General features: G+C 39.9%; 1 protein-coding gene across 1 annotated transcript in view; it reads right to left on the bottom strand.

Moving 5' to 3' along the window:
* Positions 1-21883, bottom strand: part of LOC124275698 (choline/ethanolamine kinase-like) — a 91250-nt gene extending 69367 nt beyond the window's left edge. Inside the window, exons 1-2 of the mRNA XM_046711325.1 lie at positions 21562-21883; positions 2103-2328 (exon numbers count right to left, since the gene is read on the bottom strand). Of these exons, the coding sequence (XP_046567281.1) occupies positions 2103-2328; positions 21562-21836 (501 nt within the window). The 5' untranslated portion in view covers positions 21837-21883. The remainder of the gene's footprint in view (positions 1-2102; positions 2329-21561) is intronic.
* Positions 21884-22240: the final 357 nt, after the last annotated feature.

Raw genomic sequence — 22240 nt, 5'->3', positions numbered from 1 at the left:
CATGCTGATCTGAGCCGACATCGGGTCAATCTTTGATGTACTGGTAGAAAAACCTCTAGTCTTCTGCCGCGACGATGGGATGTCTGGGGAAGCAGGATGCTTCTTGAGATGGCGGACTACGCCCCACACCTCTCCACCACTCTAGCGAACACCACACGGAGGGGAGTCGGCCAACAGCAGTAGACTGGCGAGGGGTTCCGTGTATCAGTCATACTAGAGTCTGCATACGCCGACCTATCTGCTGTGCGCCAAACGCAGTAAATATTAATAAAAAGGTAGAATTGATAAATTAGTACCGCGAACTGCAATGTGAATATAATAAACATGGCTACCGCACATCATATTAAAGGCGGATCAGCAGCAGCATAAAAACGAATCTGCAATAGTACAGAATTTTCATCAACGTAATCCACTGAAACAAACACGGCCCCGTGAATAAACTGTAGAAAACCACTAAATATCAATATATAATCGCTGAAGGATACTAGCTAAACCTCTATAGATGTCTATACGAGGTAACTAACTAAATATATTTCAAAGGATATAGTGTGTCGGGAGACACAGGCGCCTCACGCCCAGCTCACTGGGCTTAAGAAGGAGAGAGTGAGGCACATGGGTAGAGGTGGCTCTCCCTCCCCGCTTGCCAGAAAAAGGAGGTAACTCGTGGTGAATACTAATTAGTGATTTTAAATTGAAGGAGCTTCAATTAGGAGATACAAGTGTTCCACTATGTTCGCAAGAAGAAGAAGACAAGCAAAAAGAGCATGAGTCAGGATAAGGAAAATTTGAAGCAAATGGCGGTGTCTGGGACATGTGACATATCCTTCATTCATATATCTGCCGTAGTTTCGTATTTTCGACTGAATATGATTGCTGTTTCTTATTTTGAGCAACGTAGGCATTGGCAACATCAATCACATCAGTCTCCGCCGGCTTCTAGTTGTCTTAAAGAGGTCCCAGTGAAGTCTTGTGATTGATGACGTTCACTTACATATGATCCTGTTTCTCATAATGAAGCCTGATAAACAGTACCTTTAACCGTATGATAATGTACATATGGTAACGTTTGTATCAAGAAAAAATCACGCTTGACCCATGCCTTCTTTAGTCGGAAGTTACCAGCCCAATATGGTACTATTTTCTATTTTGGCAAAATAATTATGCATTTCCATATTAGATCAATTATTCCTCGGATTTACTAATCATGACTAAAAAAATAGATATATTAATACGACCAATCTTGTTGTGGTAACGTACTTATCTTGTAACCTGGCGACATTTTCAAGATTAACGAAAACCTTGCTTTATTGTGTTTGATGGTAATAAAGATGTATTTAATTATCAGAAGAAATGTTCATGTTTAGGTAAATATCAGAACCAATAACTTGCAGGGTAGTTCTTGGTCACAACCAGACATTATACAAGAATAGTTTGCTGGCGACAGGTAACGTGCGCAGCGTTTTGCAATGTTAAGCCTCTGGCATTTTCATAATGTTACCTGCAGCAATGACTTTTCTAGTTCAAAAATGTTGTGTACAATAGCTCTACTAAACAAGACATTGTATTTGACTTTTTAATCAGTTTTAAACTGTGCAATCAGCTGGCACATCAAAAGTCTCTCATTACTGAGAATGAGTGTTATGTTTCCATGTGTTTGTTTATCTGGTTATTTAATCTAACATATTTCAGTTGAAGTTAAGCGGTGTCCTTGGAGTGTCCTTGAATGGGTGACTGAGTTTGGCAGCTTGACTTCTGAGAGTTTCTAGAACTTCATTTAAAGAAGCACATGTGACACATGTGGTCACACCTTAGGCAAACGAGTTTGTTCAAAATTGCTTCTGTTTACCCAGCAGTAAGTGGGTACCCGGTAGGATAAGATGGTCATATGGCTTTAAACCTTTTAGCGCCTCACATGCACTTCGCTCTGTTTTAAGGATATATTTTCATAGAAACATGTGAGTTTCCATCTGGAGAAAGAAATCAAAATATAGTGCTCTCCAAAAATTCCTTCTTCTAGCCAAGCCATTTTTTAGCTAAGGAGGAATCGGTAAAATGCTGAAAAAAGCCCAGTCTCATCTGAGGAATAAACAAAGGATACTCACTGGAATGTATTCTTCTATCCGTCCATCATGATATATGCCATACAATTTTGGTCCCATTCCTTTCTCTGACAAGAGCGCGAACACAACGGAGTTGTGGACAACAAACTCCTTACTACTCTTGGCAATGTGTCCATAAATACGTAGCAAGACACATGTCGGCTCCCCGGCCTCAGGATCCAGATTGTCCGGAAGGTAGCACAAGTATAGGAAGTTTGTAAGACCACCACTGGAAGAAGAAACACAAGTATGCTGTTATAAATGTCATATTATTTTCTTTGGTCGAGAATCTGTACAATATTTACATGTATTGCACTAAAAATTCAGAAATACATTTGTACAGGTATTTCTTCTTAAATAAATTGATTCAAACAGCTTACACTTTGATTTTCATCATATAATTTTCACCTCAATGACCAAAAACTATACAGTCACCTCAATCAATTTTTTGATTGTAAAAAAAAAAGGCAATAATCCAATGTCTACAAAAATGGATAAAATGATGTTTAGTATAGATGATCACTGTATACACAATTGTAAAATTATTTTGAAAGTATAACTCAATTAATTAGACTTCAAAGCCAAACTGATAAGGTGGTAAGACATTTCCCTGTATACCCCAATAGTTAAGATTGGATTTAAAGATATAACATGTTATATTTGGGACTACACTTTCTCAGTAAGGTACAGATCCTTGTACCTTTGTAACACACATCAGCCATCTAATCCACATATCATCGTGTATTCGTGAAGTTAAAGAGCCAAGTTAGTGTTGCCAGCTAACTAATAGGGGTGGGTATTGTAGAGAATATCCATATTGCGATATATTGCGATGCAAAAGCATATATTGCGATATGTATTGCAATATATTGCAAGAATTTTTTTTTTAACAAAACAACTACTTATGATCGAGTTAAAACACAACAAAATCACTATGCTTGATTAAGCTTTAATAAAAACATGTAATCATGAGGAAACAAGGAAAAGAACGATTTAACATCAACACAGTGGTTACCAGTTTGAACTTGTTTCTCCACTCTCAAAAAAGCACTGAGATTTAAAACATTCAGATCCAAAACATTGCGAAACATTTGAACAATTAAGAACACAACTTCAAACCGAACTTAACTTCCAGATTTCTGAGTGTTACGATGTTTTCCGAATGCATGTCGAAATACCGGTTTTCGATCAGCGTATCGCAACATGTATCGATTTCATGTCTGAACCGGTAAATACCGGTAAACCGGTTATATTGAGCAGCCCTACTAACTAACCCTACTTGTATCATCAAAAGGTAAGACCATACTTGTAAATATTTATTTATCACAGAAAAAGTTAAACAGTCTCTATGCTAACATCACAATGTCTAGACATGAAAAATGCTTAACATGTGATCTTAAAGAATGCTTAACATGTGATCTTAAAGAATGCTTAACATGTGATCTTAAAGAATGCTTAACATCTGATCTTAAAGAATGCTTAACACAGTGAACACTTTTTAACAGACATGAAAATGTCTTTCAGTGCACATCACTCAGTTTGAAAGGTTATTCTTGACACCATTTTTAATGAGTTTGTTCAGTGGACTGGAAAAGTAGAAGCTTAAATTCGTCAACTTTGACAGCATAAAAAGTTAAGCATTGTTAAGTTAAAATGTACATAGTGACATAAACCTGTCAGGTAAGTCTTACATATGGTATACAAGTTTCCAAACTTGCTCTTAATACACAGTTTCATATTTCATCTTACTTTTTACCTGCACCTGCCGCTGCACCTGCACTTCCACATCACAGGTTTCATTAATTACAGGTGTAAGGTAACTTAAATCCAACCCAGAACGTATAAGAGATCTGGCTAGCTATTCTCGAAACGTTTGTAGCCCTACGAACTTCTTAAGCCCATTCTACTGCCTCCGTGGTGTAGTGGTTAGAGCGTCCGCCCAGAGTGCGGAAGGTCGCGGGTTTGATCCCCGACCGCGTCATACCAAAAGACGTTAAAATATGGTACTTGTTGGTCCCTGTCTGGCGTTCGGCATTAATGGGTACATCAAGGACTAGTCGGCTTGGAGTCAGTATAATGTGTCTGAGTGGGGTATTCATGCTTCACTGCGGCATGGTATTACAGTGGGCTAGCACTATAAAACCAGCTTAAGTCTGGGCTAGTACAAGCAGCCGCACATACACAAACACACGCATGCATGTCGTCATATGAGCGAAATATTCTCAAGCACGACGTTAAACCTAATTCCACCACCACCACCACTTAAGCCCATTCTTAACACATTGGCTACGATCAAAGTTAAGAATTCTTAGGGCTACGAACGTTTCGAAAATAAGAGCCCTGATGTTTATTTGAGACCTGGTAGAAACATGATGGCGCTTTTAAATCTTAAAGACCCAGAACTAAAGTCCCAGAACACTTATATTTTTGGCTGTTTTTTGTTTGTTGTTTAACGCCGCACTCAGAAATACTCTAGCAATATGACAGCGATCTGTTGGTTGGTTGTATGGTTGGTTGGTAGGTTTGTTCTTTAACGGCGGTCTGTTAATAATCGATCTGTAAATAATCGAGTCTGGACCAGACAATCCAGTGATTAACATCATGAACATCGATCTAAGGCAATTGGGATACGATGACATGTGTCAACCAAGTCAGCGAGTCTGACCACCCGATCCCATTAGCCGCCTCTTAAAAAATTGCTTGAGACCAATTGTAACCTTGTTCTTCACGGGAACCAGCACATGCTGAAGATCCTGCTCTTAATTAAATACCCAGTGCTTATTAGAGACCCTGTACCCAAGAAACACTGTAGTCTGAATGGCTACACACTGTGAAAGGCTACACAGCACTGCTATGTTTGAGAACCTCCTCAAGATGGCACTTTATTTGCGAACCTTCCTAAACATCCTTGAACCGTTGGTATACATTACAGGGATGTACCTATATCTATATACTCACGAGTCCTGGGTAAACTCGGTAATGTAGTTGGGGGATACTGGGGATTCAAACAGGGGTCACAGGGAAACCACCATACTGACAGCATATATCCTTGTTGTAATTGTATGGAAATAGTTTGTGTTTCTTAATACAAATGGAGTGAGTGAGTGAGTGAGTGAGTGAGAGAGATACAAATGGAGTGAGTGAGTGAGTGAGTGAGTGAGTGAAAGTGGGCATTGTATGGGTAGGTTTTGGTTGGGTGAGTGAGTGAGTGAGTGAGTGAGTGAGTGAGTGAGTGAGTGAGTGAGTGAGTGAGTGGAACAGAAAAGTAAGATGAGTAAGTAGAAATTACAAATTTCATTTCAGGAAGTTTAATATTCGACTTCATTCTTCTTTTGCTCCAAGGTTTCATAGTGGATATTATTTCCATCAAGTTCTGATATTTACAAGAAAAAAATGCAATATTTTGAGTCTGTTAAAGGCCTGGTACTAACTGCAATATATATATAGACAGGCGCCATCTTCCCTAGGTTGGGGAGTTAACTGATTATAAAAGTGCTGTTTCAAATCATGAGTCTAGGATCATGGAGTTACAAATGTATCTAACAAATTAATGTAAATTCCAGTCAAAATAATGTAACGAATCAACACTTAGCACATAAACAACATGCTGATTGTCTGAATGGTCCAGAGCATGTGTACAATCAACTGGGTGTCAGCAGATACACATATATTCCAAATCTTCATGTTATATATCAAGCTTCTCAAGTGATCTGAGGCTCTGTGTGAGGTAAGACCCATTTTATAGCAATGTGACAGACCTTGATTATAACTCACATAATCTTGACTGGATGCTGCCATATTTTAAGCAAATATTAGCTATGGGAGAGTTGGAATCTGATTGGCCAATCAGTGACACATACAAGGGAAATAACTCATAATGCCTCAAAATTTCAACCTTGATTGCCATTGGTGGAAGCTTATATTCACATTCAGTTACTTTGGGTGAGGTGAGGTGAGGTGAAATTGGGTTTAACGTCGTGCTTGAGAATATTTCGCTCATAGGACGGCGTGCATGTGTATGTGTATGTGCGGCTGCTTGTACTAGCCCAGACTTAAGCTGGTTTTATAGTGCTAGCCCACTGAGATACCATGCCGCAGTGAAGCATGAATACCCCACTCAGACACAGTATACTGACTCCCGAGCCGATCAGTCCTTGTTGTACCCATTAATGCCAAGCGCCAGACAGGGACCAACAAGTACCATATTTTAACGTCTTTTGGTCTGACGTGGCCGGGGATCGAACCTGTGACCTTCCGCTATCCGGGTGGACGCTCTAACCACTACACCACGGAGGCGGTCAAATAATAACTTTGGTAACGTAAGTATGATACATACGTTACCATGTGTACAACACTGGTTAATGTTAAATACCTCCAAACAACCTTGGGACCAACAAGTACCATATTTTAACGTCTTTTGGTATGACGCGGTCAGGGCTTGAACCCGCAACCTTCCGCTCTCCGGGCGGACGCTCTAACCACTACACCACGGAGGCGGCCAGTTACTTAGGGAAGATGACAGGTACATATATAAAGAAAAAGATATCCAACGCGAAGATTGCGTTAGAAAAGTGTTGACAATGAAATAAACTTCTATAAGCTTGTTAAATATAGATCTTGTGTCTTATGAAAAAAATAATTTATGGAGCAAGTTTTAGGACAGGTAGGATTGATTATGTATAAACTTCTAAACATTAAACTAAACATTTTTCACTTTTTTAAAAGGGGAAATACATTTTTTTTGGTCTGCATTGAACATGTTAAAGTAAACATAGGCCAAGTTTATATTTGACAACACTTGACCTGTTAATGATATCGTCTTTCATAATTACACTCCTCTGGCCGTTTCCTGCCTTGTCAGTTTTGGACTTCAATCAGTGTGTAATACCAGACACTGTGTACTCAGACACTGTAATATGGGACACTTTGTAAATGGTTACCATTATAGTGAAACCACGGATACAAAACAAGTAGATGTATTACCAGGGCTCCAGATAATTTTTCTACATCAGGAGTACATACTCCTTATTTTTTCAATACAGGAGTACTGGAAAATCTTAAGAGTACATTTAGAGTACTGAATGGAATATAATGGAGTATCAGTAATCTTGTGTTTCGTTTCATATATGCACCACGACATTGCTACTCTTGTGTAAACAGGTCAATAAACAATAAAACAATACTTTTTCAGATAATACGTCTGTAAATGATTCTAAGACCGTACACCATTGCCAGTGGTGCGTATCTGCCACGTTTTCCAAATTATTTCCTCCCGTATCGTGCATATTTTTTATCTGTACCTACGCCGTTACGGCCCTTATCTGGAGCCCTGCATTGTGCCATCTTCCCTAGGCAGCGGATTTAATTGATTATAAATATGTTGTTTTAAACCTTGCTGAATTAGACAAGAACCACGTAGTTATCTAACAAATTAATGTAAAGAAGCTTCTCAAGTGATCTGATACACTACCAGGGTGGAAATAACTTTAAAATTGCTAGTGTACTCCGGTACAGTGGCACATGTAAAATCACTTACCCTGATAATTCTTCCACTATACCGGCCGATTTTCTTGTTGATTTTTTATATAAACAACATAATTACCATTGGAAAGTCAACTGGACACCGGTACAGCGTGACATACACACATTTGCTAGCCCGACAGAAAAAAACACTGGACTGGGGCGTCGGGCAATGGGTTATTTCCACCCCTGACTACACAAGATAAGTGTCTATTGCAATTCATATCGACTGGGCGCTGTCATTAGATGTAAAACATAAAGGTGAAACAATGGAGATGACAAAGTTTGTATAATGGTGAAACCATGGTGATGAAAAAGTTTGTATAATGGTGAAACCATGGTGATGAAAAAGTTTGTATAATGGTGAAACCATGGAGATGAAAAAGTTTGTATAATGGTGAAACCATGGAGATGAGAAAGTTTGTATAATGGTGAAACCATGGAGATGAGAAAGTTTGTATAATGGTGAAACCATGCAGATGGCAAAGTTTGTATAATGGTGAAACCATGGAGATGAGAAAGTTTGTATAATGGTGAAACCATGGAGATGACAAAGTTTGTATAATGGTGAAACCATGGAGATGAGAATGTTTGTATAATGGTGAAACCATGGAGATGAGAAAGTTTGTATAATGGTGAAACCATGGAGATGACAAAGTTTGTATAATGGTGAAACCAAGGAGATGAGAAAGTTTGTATAATGGTGAAACCATGGAGATGACAAAGTTTGTATAATGGTGAAACCAAGGAGATGAAAAAGTTTGTATAATGGTGAAACCAAGGAGATGAGAAAGTTTGTATAATGGTGAAACCATGGAGATGAGAAAGTTTGTATAATGGTGAAACCAAGGAGATGAGAAAGTTTGTATAATGGTGAAACCATGGAGATGAGAAAGTTTGTATAATGGTGAAACCATGGAGATGAAAAAGTTTGTATAATGGTGAAACCAAGGAGATGAAAAAGTTTGTATAATGGTGAAACCAAGGAGATGAGAAAGTTTGTATAATGGTGAAACCATGGAGATGAGAAAGTTTGTATAATGGTGAAACCATGGAGATGAAAAAGTTTGTATAATGGTGAAACCATGGTGATGAAAAAGTTTGAATAATGGTGAAACCATGGAGATGAGAAAGTTTGTATAATGGGTGAAACCATGGCGATGAGAAAGTTTGTATAATGGTGAAACCATGGAGATGAGAAAGTTTGTATAATGGTGAAACCATGGAGATGAGAAAGTTTGTATAATGGTGAAACCATGGTGATGAAAAAGTTTGTATAATGGTGAAATCATGGAGATGAGAAAGTTTGTATAATGGTGAAACCAAGGAGATGAGAAAGTTTGTATAATGGTGAAACCATGGTGATGACAAAGTTTGTATAATGGTGAAACCATGGAGATGAGAATGTTTGTATAATGGTGAACCAAGCATACGGTGCTAACACACAAAGAATCAATCTGGGCTTTGAAGTTCATATCAGTGGAGCCTTAAACCTGATCTTAAGTTTTGAGTCAGTAAGGGTTTATGCCACATTTAACAATATTCCAGAAATACCATAGGAGGGGACACCAGAATGGACTTCATACATTGTACATGTCACAGGAATCAAACCCTGGCATTTGGCATGATAACTGAACACATTAACCACTAACCTACCTCGCTCATTTGTAAGATGCTTGATACTGTAGTATCATTACTGCATTAATTAGCATACAGATTGAGTTTAGTTTAACGCCGCACTCAGCAATATTCCAGCTATATGGCAGCAGTCTGTAAATAATCGAGTCTGGACAAGACAATCCTGTGATCAACAGCATGAGCATCGATCTGCGCAATTGGGATACGATGTCAGTGAGCCTGATCACCCGATCCTGTTAGTCGCCTCTCACGACAAGCATGGGTTGCTGAAGATCAACTCTAACCCGGATCTTCATGAGTCTAATTAGCATAGGAAAGGATCAGTTTAATCTCAGCTAATTCATGAAAGTACAGGTAGTGGCAAGGAGAGTAATGGCTACTTGTCCCCCACGGTATTTGACAACAAAAAAGGACAGCAAAAGAAAATTCTTCACGGCAAGTAACATAAGAGAAAAATTAAAGATAAAGTTATGAGCCCTATATATTTTGTTGTTACCCTGAAATGTTGGGTAGCATAGGCACAGCACAGGGTTTATCACCAGTCCAAGGGAAAATGGTGTACAAATGTTTGTTTCATATATGTGTCATAACCTATATAATAGCAAGTTCAAATTCATTAATTGTTTCATCCCCTATCAATCTACTATAAAAGAAACACTCAAATTGTCACACAATCAATTATTCGAGGTGACTGTATGATATAAATATATATTACTTCATGAATGGCATGAGAAATTCTGAATGGTGATAACTGTTACAGTTAGTTGTGAGAAAACATCCTATTTATATTGCCATGATTCGCCGCGTTATATAAAAACATGACCGCGGCATTGAACGGGCTGGACACATCGGTGAACAGCTAATTAAGTATCATAATTAATTCTGTTTCAATAATTTAACGAACAGCAGAGTAATTTTGTAAATACTGCTAAAATATGGTCGATAACTGTTCGGTAGCCAGTACAACTCATATTTTCCTGAGAAACATTGTGAGTGGTATCTCATTTACTTATGCATGTATAAGACTGTGTTGTTTGTTATTTTATTTAATGCCCCACTCGTCTATTTTCCAGTCCGATGACTATGGTGAATAAATAATCAAGCCGGGGCCGGACAATCAAGTGATTGACACAATGATCATCAATCTATGCAACTGAAACATGAAGACATTAACAAAGAGAGCACTTCTGACCATCTGATCCTGTTCAAGTCTTTCTGTGATCTTCACAGTACCTCTGTTCTAAGATCGTCGGGGCGGTGGGGTAGCCTAATGGTTAAAGCGTTGGCTCGTCACACCGAAGACCCGGGTTCAAATTCCCACATGGGTACAATGTGTGAAGCCCATTTTTGGTGTCCCCCGCCGTGATGTTGCTGGAATATTGTTAAAAGCGGCGTAAAACCAAACTCAGTCAGTCAGTCAGTCTAAGATCGTCATGCACCTCTGTTCTAAGTAAGATCTTCATGGTACCTACGTTCTAACTAAGATCGTCACTATACCTCCGTTCCAGATGAGACCTTGTGATCAACTACACAAGATATTTCCATCAATCGCCATGCCATAAATTGATTGAATATTGCTATGATTTATTGCTGATTACCTGCTGTAGGACAATAAACATTAATCATATTGATGAGGCGAGTGAGGGTCCCTGTACCTCTCGATTAAAGATCAATAGACTGTCAACAAATGGACTGGTTCTTTGTTTGCTTTGGTACAGGTCGTAATTTATTGAATGGTGCCTCAACTGAGTGGTATGCATAGTTTTTTTTATCCAAGGCAACAGGTGTAACAAGGTAATACCTGGATGTTAGTAAATGTAGCCCTGTCCCCCCCCCCAAAAAAAATAAAAAAAATTTGTTTTTGAAAGTTTGGTTATTTATAGTTTGTGATGCAAAAATTTCCAGCTATATGACGGCAGTCTGTAAATAGTCTAGTATGGACTAAACAGTCCAGTGATCAACAGCATGAGCATAGATCTACGCAACTGGGATACGATAACATGTGTCAACCAAGTCAGCGAGTATGACGACCAGCCGCCTCTTACGACTAAGCATGGGGTACTGAAGACATATTCTAACTCGGATCTTCATGGGTAGTTTCTGCAAGATAAACCAAGTTTACAAACTTATCATGACTACTAATCTAAAGTGGTAAACATTGAAAACCTATAATATTACTTCCTGATTTCATCTCATATGAGGCTGATATGAGTGAGTGAGTGAGTGAGTGAGTGAGTGAGTACATATGGTAAACATGTGGGGAATCGAACCTGGATCTTCAGCGTGATGAGCAAATGCTTTAACCACTTTGCTGATATGACTTATTTTGACTAAAAAACTTCTCAAAGCAGTGTTAAACCCAACTCACTCACTCACCCCTTCAATATTTAGCTAGCAGGAGTTCAAGAGTTTGTCCTGCTCCACTATCCTGCTAGTCAATTATTACAAATTACTTACACCTGTTCTTTATTTTCTACTGGCTGTAAAATGTTTACAATATGCACTAAGTGTCAAGTGTTTTATATGTTAATTAGACAGGCAACATTAACAAAATTTACTACCTCTTATAACTTCCATAATTCACAGACGTGCAGTGAAAATGGCTCTATAATTAGCATAACACATGATATGTCATTAATTTAAATTGCCTGCAGGTTCTGTGATTCCATGAAAGTACAACGTTTCAGTGACAACTAAACTGCCTAGAGATTTATTTTGCATTTGAACATATAGTCCAGGAGGAGGCAGCTGAAAAATTTCAAATCGTAGCCTCCCCAGAACTGATTTTGTTTGACACTATTTTCAGTTAGTATGATGTCTTGGGCTCATGAAAAGGCCTGTAATACTCTCAGATTGTGGTATCAGTTGTTTTTACAGGCCATTATATGTGGTGGTTGTCTGCGAGCATTTTCGTCACATTTAGTTTGCTGCCCGACAACATTATTTTTGTTACTAAAACAAGTTGTTTTGTTTTCTCTTTACTTCTAGAGTGACGACATGTTATTAGGAATTTTAACATACATGTATTACCCATAATTCAAAATGGCCGCCAAAATGGAGGAGGCTACGAAATCCTATTTCTAGGCCCCTTTTTTATTCTCCTCCTGGACTATGAAAATGTGTGAAGGATGAAAATTAAACAACAAATTTCTTTGCTGTTTCAGTTGATAAAGGAAGAACATTACAGATGTCAACTTCTTTACTTCGGTGTAAATTCTCATTCCTTCACCTGGAGAAGTAATAGAATATACTCTACAAAAGTGTCCGCTCGTCACACCGAAGACCGAGGTTTGATTCCCCACACGGATACAATGTGTAAAAACCCATTTTTAGTGCTGTGATATTACTAGAATATTACTAAAAGTGGCGTAAAACCAAACTCAATGTAATAAAAATGTTGACATCAATAAATACTCTCACTCCCAAATGAACTTCTTCAACCACTAGACTACAGAGGTACACATACATCAAAAGTTTTTTAAAATATCTCAAAAGTATGCAAGGAGGTGAAACTGCATGACCCTTTTATCAAGGAAGAAAATTGGTTTCACATAAATAAATATCGACCTCACCCAAATCAGTTTCAGAGTCCCTAAACCTTGTACACTTATAATGGAGCCTGATGGATAAAGGATCCGCTTATCATGCTCATGACCTGGGTTTGATTTCCCACACGTTTACAATGTGTGAAGCCTCTTTCTGGTGTCCTCGCTGTGAAATTTCTGGAATATTGCTAAAAGTGGCGTAAAACTATACCCACATACACCCTTTCTGAAGAACCGCCTCCGTGGTGTAGTGGTTAGAACGTCTGCCCGGAGAGTGGAAGGTCGCGGGTTCGATCCCCGACCACGTCATACCAAAAGACGTTAAAGTATGGTACTTGTAATCTGAGTGGTGCTACCACTAATTATACCTAGTATAAATTCATTAACCTATCAAAAAGCAATCTATTCATCACACTTCATGCACTATAAGCTTACTAATGTGCGCGTATCGTTTCAATGCATTGCCGTTTCGGTTTTACATTTCCCTACATCACTTTTCCATAGACTGCCTCCGTGGTGTAGTGGTTAGAGCGTCCGCCCTGAGAGCGGAAGGTCGCGGGTTCGATCCCCGACCCCGTCATACCAAAAGACGTTAAAATATGGTACTTGTTGGTCCCTGCCTGGCGTTCGGCATTAATGGGTACAAGGACTGGTAGGCTCGGAGTCAATATAATGTGTCTGAGTGGGGTATTCATGCTTCACTGCGGCATGGTATCTCAGTGTGCTAGCATATAAAACCAGCTTAAGTCTGGGCTAGTACAAGCAGCCGCACATACACACACATGCACGTCGTCCTATGAGCGAAATATTCTCAAACACGACGTTAAACCCGATTTGCCCTCACCTCACCTCCCCACCCTTTCTGAAATGCCTAAGCTCAATGAAGCAAGTCTAGATTTCCTTCAGGTTCATTTTGCTTTTGTTCAATTTAAACGGAGTAAGTTGTTTTTATAAAAACTACATATATTCAGAGACAAAGCAAAGCAACAGTTTAGACTCTCAAAATCTTTACATTGTTTTCAGACAATGGAGTTGCTTTTCATCTTTAATGTAATAAATTGATAATTGTAATGACTCCATCATACATCTATAATATAAAACACATTTGGCGATATATATATTTTTACCTGGCTCCACACATGTCATAAATATATAATTCTGCGATCTACATTCTGTTGATTTATGCGAATGTTTAACACACCAGTATCCATCATGTCAGCTGGTGCATCCCATATAATTAAACACATATTTAAATTTACTGTGGTTTCAGAGTCACTGGAACTAATGGTTATGCATAGAGTCGAGCTGTCAGTAATTAATAATGGCTGACCTATTTTATGGTTGTGCACAGTCATGTGTCTGATCATTCATGTCAGATTCACTTCATATTGTTTTGTTTCAACTGAAATTCTGTTCCCATTATAATCTTCCAAATGAGTGCTTGCACAACCATACTTAACACCCATTGCACAAGGGTTCAACAGGTGCTCAATCATATACCACCATTTCATATTGGTGCACTGTGCACGGCCACCAATATACACTCAAATGTGGTTGTATTTTTGCATTCTGGGTGAGTGAGAAGGCAATGTGTTTTCATAAATCATAGTGAGTGAGTGAGTTTAGTTTTACATGGCAGCGGTCTGTAAATAATAGAGTCTGGACCAGACAATCCTGTGATCAATAGCATGAGCATCGATCTATGCAATTGGGATATGATGACATGTGTCAACCCAGTCAGTGAGCCTGACCACCTGATCCTGTTAGTCCCCTCTTTTGACAAGCATGGGTTACTGAAGATCAATTCTAACCCAGATCTTCATGGGTCTTTGCATTCTGAAGTGAGGCTACTTGAACATTACAACATGTACATACAAGCATCCTTCAATAACCACTTGATTAATGCTTAACAAGGATTATTGTATAATGGACCAATTGACTTTCCAGGTTTTCCTTGCAACACAAGGATTAATCCTTAATTGTTTTCTTACTTGTACAAATTCATACAACTGTTGGGGCCTGAGATCGGTGTAACCCGACATCCCCCCTGTACAAATTCATACAACTGTTGGGGCCTGAGATCGGTGTAACCCCACATCCCCCCTGTACAAATTCATACAACTGTTGGGGCCTGAGATCGGTGTAACCCGACATCCCCCCTGTACAAATTCATACAACTGTTGAGGCCTGAGATCGGTGTAACCCGACATCCCCCCTGTACAAATTCATACAACTGTTGGGGCCTGAGATCGGTGTAATCCGACATCCCCCCTGTACAAATTCATACAACTGTTGGGGCCTGAGATCGTTGTAACCCGACATCCCCTCTGTACAAATTCATACAACTGTTGGGGCCTGAGATCGGTGTAATCCGACATCCCCCCTGTACAAATTCAAACAACTGTTGGGGCCTGAGATCGGTGTAATCCGACATCCCCCCTGTACAAATTCATACAACTGTTGGGGCCTGAGATCGGTGTAACCCGACATCCCCCCTGTACAAATTCATACAACTGTTGGGGCCTGAGATCGGTGTAATCCGACATCCCCCCTGTACCAAGCAGTATAATCTGACAGGGTCTACTGTATAGGGATAATTGCTTTAATTTTACCTCTTACGTACCAAATTTCTTTTGAATAGAATAAATTGATCTGTCTTGTTGAGGTGGGAGTCAAGCCCCAAGTAATGATGTTTGTAGGCAAATGCTGCCTTAGTTGGTGGTCAAATGCATCTCCATACCCTCAGTGTCCAACCTCAGTGCCCAACCCCACTGTACAACCTCAGTGCCCAACCCCACTGTACAACCTCAGTGTCCAACCCCACTGCACAACCTCAGTGTCCAACTCCACTGCACAACCTCAGTGCCCAACCCCACTGTCCAACCCCACTGCACAACCTCAGTGCCCAAACCCACTGCCCAACCCCTATGCACAACCCCAGTGCCCAAACCCACCGCACAACCTCAGTGCCCAAACCCTATGCACCTCAGTGCCTAACCCCTATGCACAACCTCGGTACCCAACCCCACTGCACAACCTCAGTGTCCAACCCCACTGCACAACCTGTGTGCCCAACCCCACTGCACAACCTCAGTGTCCAACCCCACTGTACAACCTCAGTGTCCAACCCCACTGCACAACCTCAGTGTCCAACCCCACTGCACAACCTCAGTGCCCAACCCCACTGTCCAACCCCACTGCACAACCTCAGTGCCCAAACCCACTGCCCAACCCCTATGCACAACCCCAGTGCCCAAACCCACCGCACAACCTCAGTGCCCAAACCCTATGCACCTCAGTGCCTAACCCCTATGCACAACCTCGGTACCCAACCCCACTGCACAACCTCAGTGTCCAACCCCACTGCACAACCTGTGTGCCCAACCCCACTGCACAACCTCAGTGTCCAACCCCACTGCGCAACCTCAGTGCCCAAACCCACTGCACAACCTCAGTGCCCAAACCCACTGCGCAACCTCAGTGCCCAAACCCTATGCACAACCTCAGTGCCCAAACCCACTGCACAACCCCAGTGCCCAAACCCACTGCACAACCCCAGTGCCCAACCCCTATGCACAACCCCAGTGCCCAACCCCTATGCACAACCTCACTCCCGTAAACATTTTAAATGCAGAGATGACAATTTAAGAGCAAACTAAGGCAATATTGAACATCTGGAATATCTGGAAAAAATATGAAAATATGCAATTCTTTTGAAAATTTGCTACTTATTATTATTACAATATATCTTATAGTTTTGAGGAAATATAATCGGGATCACATTTTATCACCCAAATTCAGTTCTTTTTATATGGTAATTAATGATCTATACCTACTCTAAAGCACTGAGGTCAAAAACAGAACTTCCAGCACTTGTTTGTACTACGTGTGCCACTTATTCACAATGGTGGAGTCTGGTAACACTATAATTTCAAAGGTTGACATCTCGGAGAATGGATGGTCCTCAAAGCATGTAAAGCAGGGATAATTAATATATGTACACAAGTATGCAATCTTTCAGGTGAATATTTCAACACTCCGGCCGATTATCTCTTATCCAAACACAGTTGTTGAGGCCAATCACCAGGAATTAGCCTGATAAGAAGTGTATTTGGGGCTTAGCCCTACCTCAGAGGCTGATAAGGTTTAACTGGAGTGAAGTCACAATAGATATAATATTATAACTGTATGTGGATTATACAACAGACTTGAATGTCAATGTGATTGCTCGTCATGCCAAAGGCCCGGGTTCGATTCCCCACATGGGTACAATGTGTAAAGCCCATTTCTGGTGTCCCTGCCATGATATTGCTGGAATATTGCTAAAAACGGCAGTAAACTAAACTCACTCATTGTTTGCTGATCACATACAGTCATAATAGTGAGTAAGTTTAGTTTTACGCCGCATTCAGCAATATTCCAGCAATATGGTGCCGGTCTGTAAATAATTGAGTCTGCACCAGACAATCCAGTGATCAACAGCATGTGCATCAATCTGCACAATTGGGAACCGATGACATGTGTCAACCAAGTCAGTGAGCCTGACCACTCGATCCTGTTAGTTGCCTCTTACGACAAGCATGTGTTACTGAAGATCAATTTCTAACCCATATCTTCACGGGTCTTTGCATTCTGAAGTGAATATTAACACAGATGTCATACTGAGCACACATACATACACACAAGCAAACATAAAATACATATGTAACAACATACATACAATAGCTGAGTCATACTGAGTACGAGAGCCCAACCCCCACCTCCCCACATATATGTGCCTGCAGGGAAAAATGCTTGTGCAAACAACCAACTAATTAGGATCTGTCTCACACCAGAGACCTTGACAATGCATCAGAGACCTTGACAACGCATCAGAGAACTTGACAACGCATCAGAGAACTTGACAACACATCAGAGACCTTGACAATGCGTCAGAGAACTTGACAACGCATCAGAGAACTTGACAACGCATCAGAGAACAATATGAGAACATAGACTAGAATGATTCGGCTCAGTGCCAAATGAATGACTGCAAAATGCAAATATCCTAAGACAACTAACAAAAACCTGTATATAATTAGACAGTTACTATGCGTGAATAATATACCCATCAACATCAACATAAAGCAACTTTATGTGCTACACCTGCTGCTGTTCCGTATAGCATCCCTATATTTGATGCCATGTATTCCTCAAACAGTGAGTGAGTGAGTTTAGTTTTACGCCACTTTAACAATATCATGGCAGGGGACACCAGAAATGGGCTTCACACATTGCACCCATGTGGGGAATCGAACCCGGGTCTTTGGGATGACGAGCAAACGCTTTAACCACTAGGCTACTCCACCGGCCCGAACAGAGACAGACAGGTAGGCAGACAGACACATACATGAACGAGGAGGATTTCGAACACATGTGATCATTATATTCCCGCTGGTTATTATTGCCTGATTCCTGTCTTTTAATCGGATCGACCATGTTGCTCAAGCCTGCATGCTAATCACTGCGTGGTTCCCCAAGGAGCGACCCGTTTTCAGGTAGACTTGCATAAGGAAGAGTGAAGAAGACTGCTTTTAGCAATATTCCAGCAATATCACGGCAGGGGACACCAGAAATGGGCTTCACTCATTGTACCCATGTGGGGATTCGAACCCGGGTCTTTGGCGTGACGAGCCAACGCTTTAACCACTAGACTACCCCACCGCCCCGCCATCTTAGGAGGGGGTTAGATATGAGGCTGAATGATGTGGAGATAATTGTAAGTCTTGTATTGTACACGTTTGTACTCTAGTTCGGGGTTGGTAAAAGTACTTTATTCAATAGCAGAAAACAACATTATAGCAGCAATCAGACCGTGTCAGAATTGAACGCCCTGGATCCTTTTGAATTTATAAATAATCGAACGTACCGTGTTTCATTCAATAACCTACCACTAATTATACCTAGTATAAATTCATTAACTAATCATCAAGTGATCTGTCTGTCACATTTCATCACAAGGGTAAGAGTTCCTCCTGTTCCCCCATCCCAAATAATATTTATAAATACATATATACTACCTTCAGTTATACAGACTATTCATGTTATGGGAGAACAATAATATTAAGTTATTTTATCATATTTAGTAACGAATATCGCGACTTGATGTTTATGAACTCAAGAGATAGGTCTATCGACAGACTGAAATACAGATTAACAGAGAGACATACTAGCACTGGAGGAACAGAAGATCGATAAGTAAATGGATGGGCGGATGGACTGACTGACTGACTGAGTTTGGTTTTACGCCGCTTTTAGCAATATTCCAATATTCCGGATGGGTGGATGGATGAATTGGTGGCAGATGAATGTTTGGGTGGGTGGGTGTGTAGATGGATGGACAGATGGATGGATGGATGGATAGATTGGCACTTAAGGAATATAACAAAAAGAGCGAGATACAACTGGGTATATATAGCTGATGCATATTGTGACCCGTCTGTCGGTTTATTTGATGCAAATGTTACACAACGTGACAGGTCACGCCACATTGTTAATTGTGTGTCGATGTAGCTTGCCTTCAGCACCATCCCGTTAACAACGTGTATCGATTGAGCACACGTATTTCAATCATCACTGTTGGGTCACCTTATTAAAATACATTTGTCATCATCAGCAGTTACATCAATCCTTACCTCAAACGTTCTACGATTATTTCATCCTCTGTTATTCTGGCCCATGAACCAAGCAACGAATCTCTGCACCAGCTGTAGGCCTTTTGCCTAACATTGGGAGTAACAACCTTCTCGCTTACAACAACGCCGACATTGGGAGTAACATCCTTCTCGCTTACAACAATGCCGACATTGGGAGTAACATCCTTCTCGCTTACAACAACGCCGACATTGGGAGGATCCCTCTCGTATACAACAACGCCTTCCATTGCAACTCACCTCTGCGAATACCGAACGGCGAGGCCAGTATACCTATATACCTACCCTAAATTTTAAAAAGGGGTAATCGGAACCACAACATATTTTTTATTTGGCCTAAAATACATACGTAACAACATACGTAACAATATACCTACAACAGTTGAGTCATACTGAGTACAATAGGCGTGGATAATATTAACATCAACATAAAGCAACTTTATCAGCCACATCTGCTGCTGTTCCGCATAGCATCCCTATATTTGATGCCATGCATTCCTCAAACAGTGAGTGAGTTTAATTTTATGCCGCTTTAACAATATCATGGCAGGGGACACCAGAAATGGGCTTCACACATTGCTACCATGTGGGGAATCAAACCCAGGTCTTTGGGATGACGAGCAAACGCTTTAACCACTAGGCTACCTCACCGTCCCCATCATAACATATAGCCACATCAGATTTATAAGACAATCGAAAACTGAATAATTACCCCTGACAGTGACATGAGAAAAGCTACATGGGAACCTTTGTCAGGTAATCTGAGTGGTGTTACCTCTAATTATACCTAGTATAAATTCATTATCGAATCATCAAGTGATCTGTCTGTCACATTTCATTCCTAGTTTTCTCATGCACCCCCTCTATACACATCAGGCATATAGGTGTCTTGTGAAAAGAGAACAGACAAAAATCATTATAAAACAAGTCCAAATCCTTTCTCAGTGACCGTAAATGGAAAGTTATTTAAATACAATATACACTAAACATTATATCTACAAGAAAGTATTGCTATGGAAACAGGCATAGACAGCTTTAAAAGCTTCATATTCAGTTCTACAGTACTCAACACCATGTCCAATGGCCCATCAAATTCACTTAAATCAAGTGACACACTTTAGAGATCTTAGCTAAAAGATAACATTGTCATTGTTGCAAAGCATGGAAACTGAACTAATACATCACAAAAAGTCATTAAATATGCAATCAAAACTTAGCATTTTCCACATATTCAATACATTTACATTGAAAGCTACATAAACTATGCAATATAACATTGTATAACATGGTATATGGATTGATAATTAGCATATTATAACCATGTTTATTCAACATTCAGTGAACCAATTGTACCAAATTTTAATTCATATGAATATCTCATCTATATCAACCATAATCCTGAGGACTTACTCCTGCATAGAATGTTAATAAGCTCTTGTGAAGTTATCGTCTACAAGATATATGGATTACACAAGTTGAGAAACTTCTGGTCACAAACAATAATTTTACAGTGAATATATTTTTTCAGTTATCAAGACTATTCATCTGAACACTTATGGGAGATCAATAATATTTGTTATTTTAATTCTATATTTAGTGATGAATGTCATGACTGGATGTACATAAACTCAGTGATAGGTCTGTTAACAGACTGAAATATAGATTAACAGAGAGACATACTAGCACTGGAAGAATATAAGATAGATAAATAAAATGATGATTGGAAGAATATTTGGGTGGGTGGGTGTGTAGATGGATGGACAGATGGATGGATGGACAGATGGATGGAAGGACAGTCTAGCACTTAAGGAATATAACAAAACGACTGAGATACAACTGGGTATATATAGTTGACGTATTTTGTGACCCGCCTGTCGGTTTATTTGATGCAAATGTTACACAACGTGACAGGTCACGCCACATTGTTAATTGTGTGTCGATATAGCTCGCCTTCAGCACCATCCCATTAACAACGTGTATCGATTGAGCGCACGTATTTCAATCATCACTGTTGGGTCACCTTATTAAAATACATTCGTCATGATCAGCAGTTACTTCAATCCTTACCTCAAATGTTTTACGATTATTTCATCCACTGTTATTTTGGCCCATGAACCATGCAACGAATCTCTGCACCAGCTGTAGGCCTTTTGCCTAACATCCCTCTCGCTTACAACACCGCCTTCCATTGTCAACTCGCCTCTGCGAATACCGAACAGCGAGGCCAGTATACGTAGAATCTTCTTCCACGTGCTTAACAATATAGGTAGCATAGTCAATCCAGGGAGGTCAAAGTTCGCGGGCAACACCTGGCCCAGATAAAATTTGATAAACACAAGCATGGAAATAGTTGCTTCTAAACCCACATCACTGTATCCGGCAAGGGGAGTAACTCTAATATCTGCAATCTTCAGAGAGTTCCAATAATGGCACCGAATCAACTATGGTATTCACTGTCGTTCGAAGACGAAAATGTTGAGTTGACTTCTGTCGGAGTAAAAATCAATATACATCGACCGCGTTGTGAATACATTTAGACATATAAAACTCGGAATATGAACCGTGAATATGTCAGGTTCTGATTTTATAAAAAAAACGTGTCAATTGCAGCTGTCATCAATTGTTAATGCTCACTTGCGGAAAAGCTGTAAATTCCATGCTGTGTTTTAACAGATGTTTATACATACATGGTGTTATATGCCAACTACTTAGAGATCAGTTGGATAGAAAACAAAATACACCGAAA

Source organism: Haliotis rubra, unplaced genomic scaffold, assembly GCF_003918875.1.
Source record: "Haliotis rubra isolate DU_JTF1 unplaced genomic scaffold, ASM391887v1 Scf201, whole genome shotgun sequence".
In the NCBI taxonomy this organism is placed as follows: domain Eukaryota; kingdom Metazoa; phylum Mollusca; class Gastropoda; order Lepetellida; family Haliotidae; genus Haliotis; species Haliotis rubra.
Note: the sequence above shows the minus strand (reverse complement) of the source record. Positions and strands in the feature narration are given on the sequence as shown.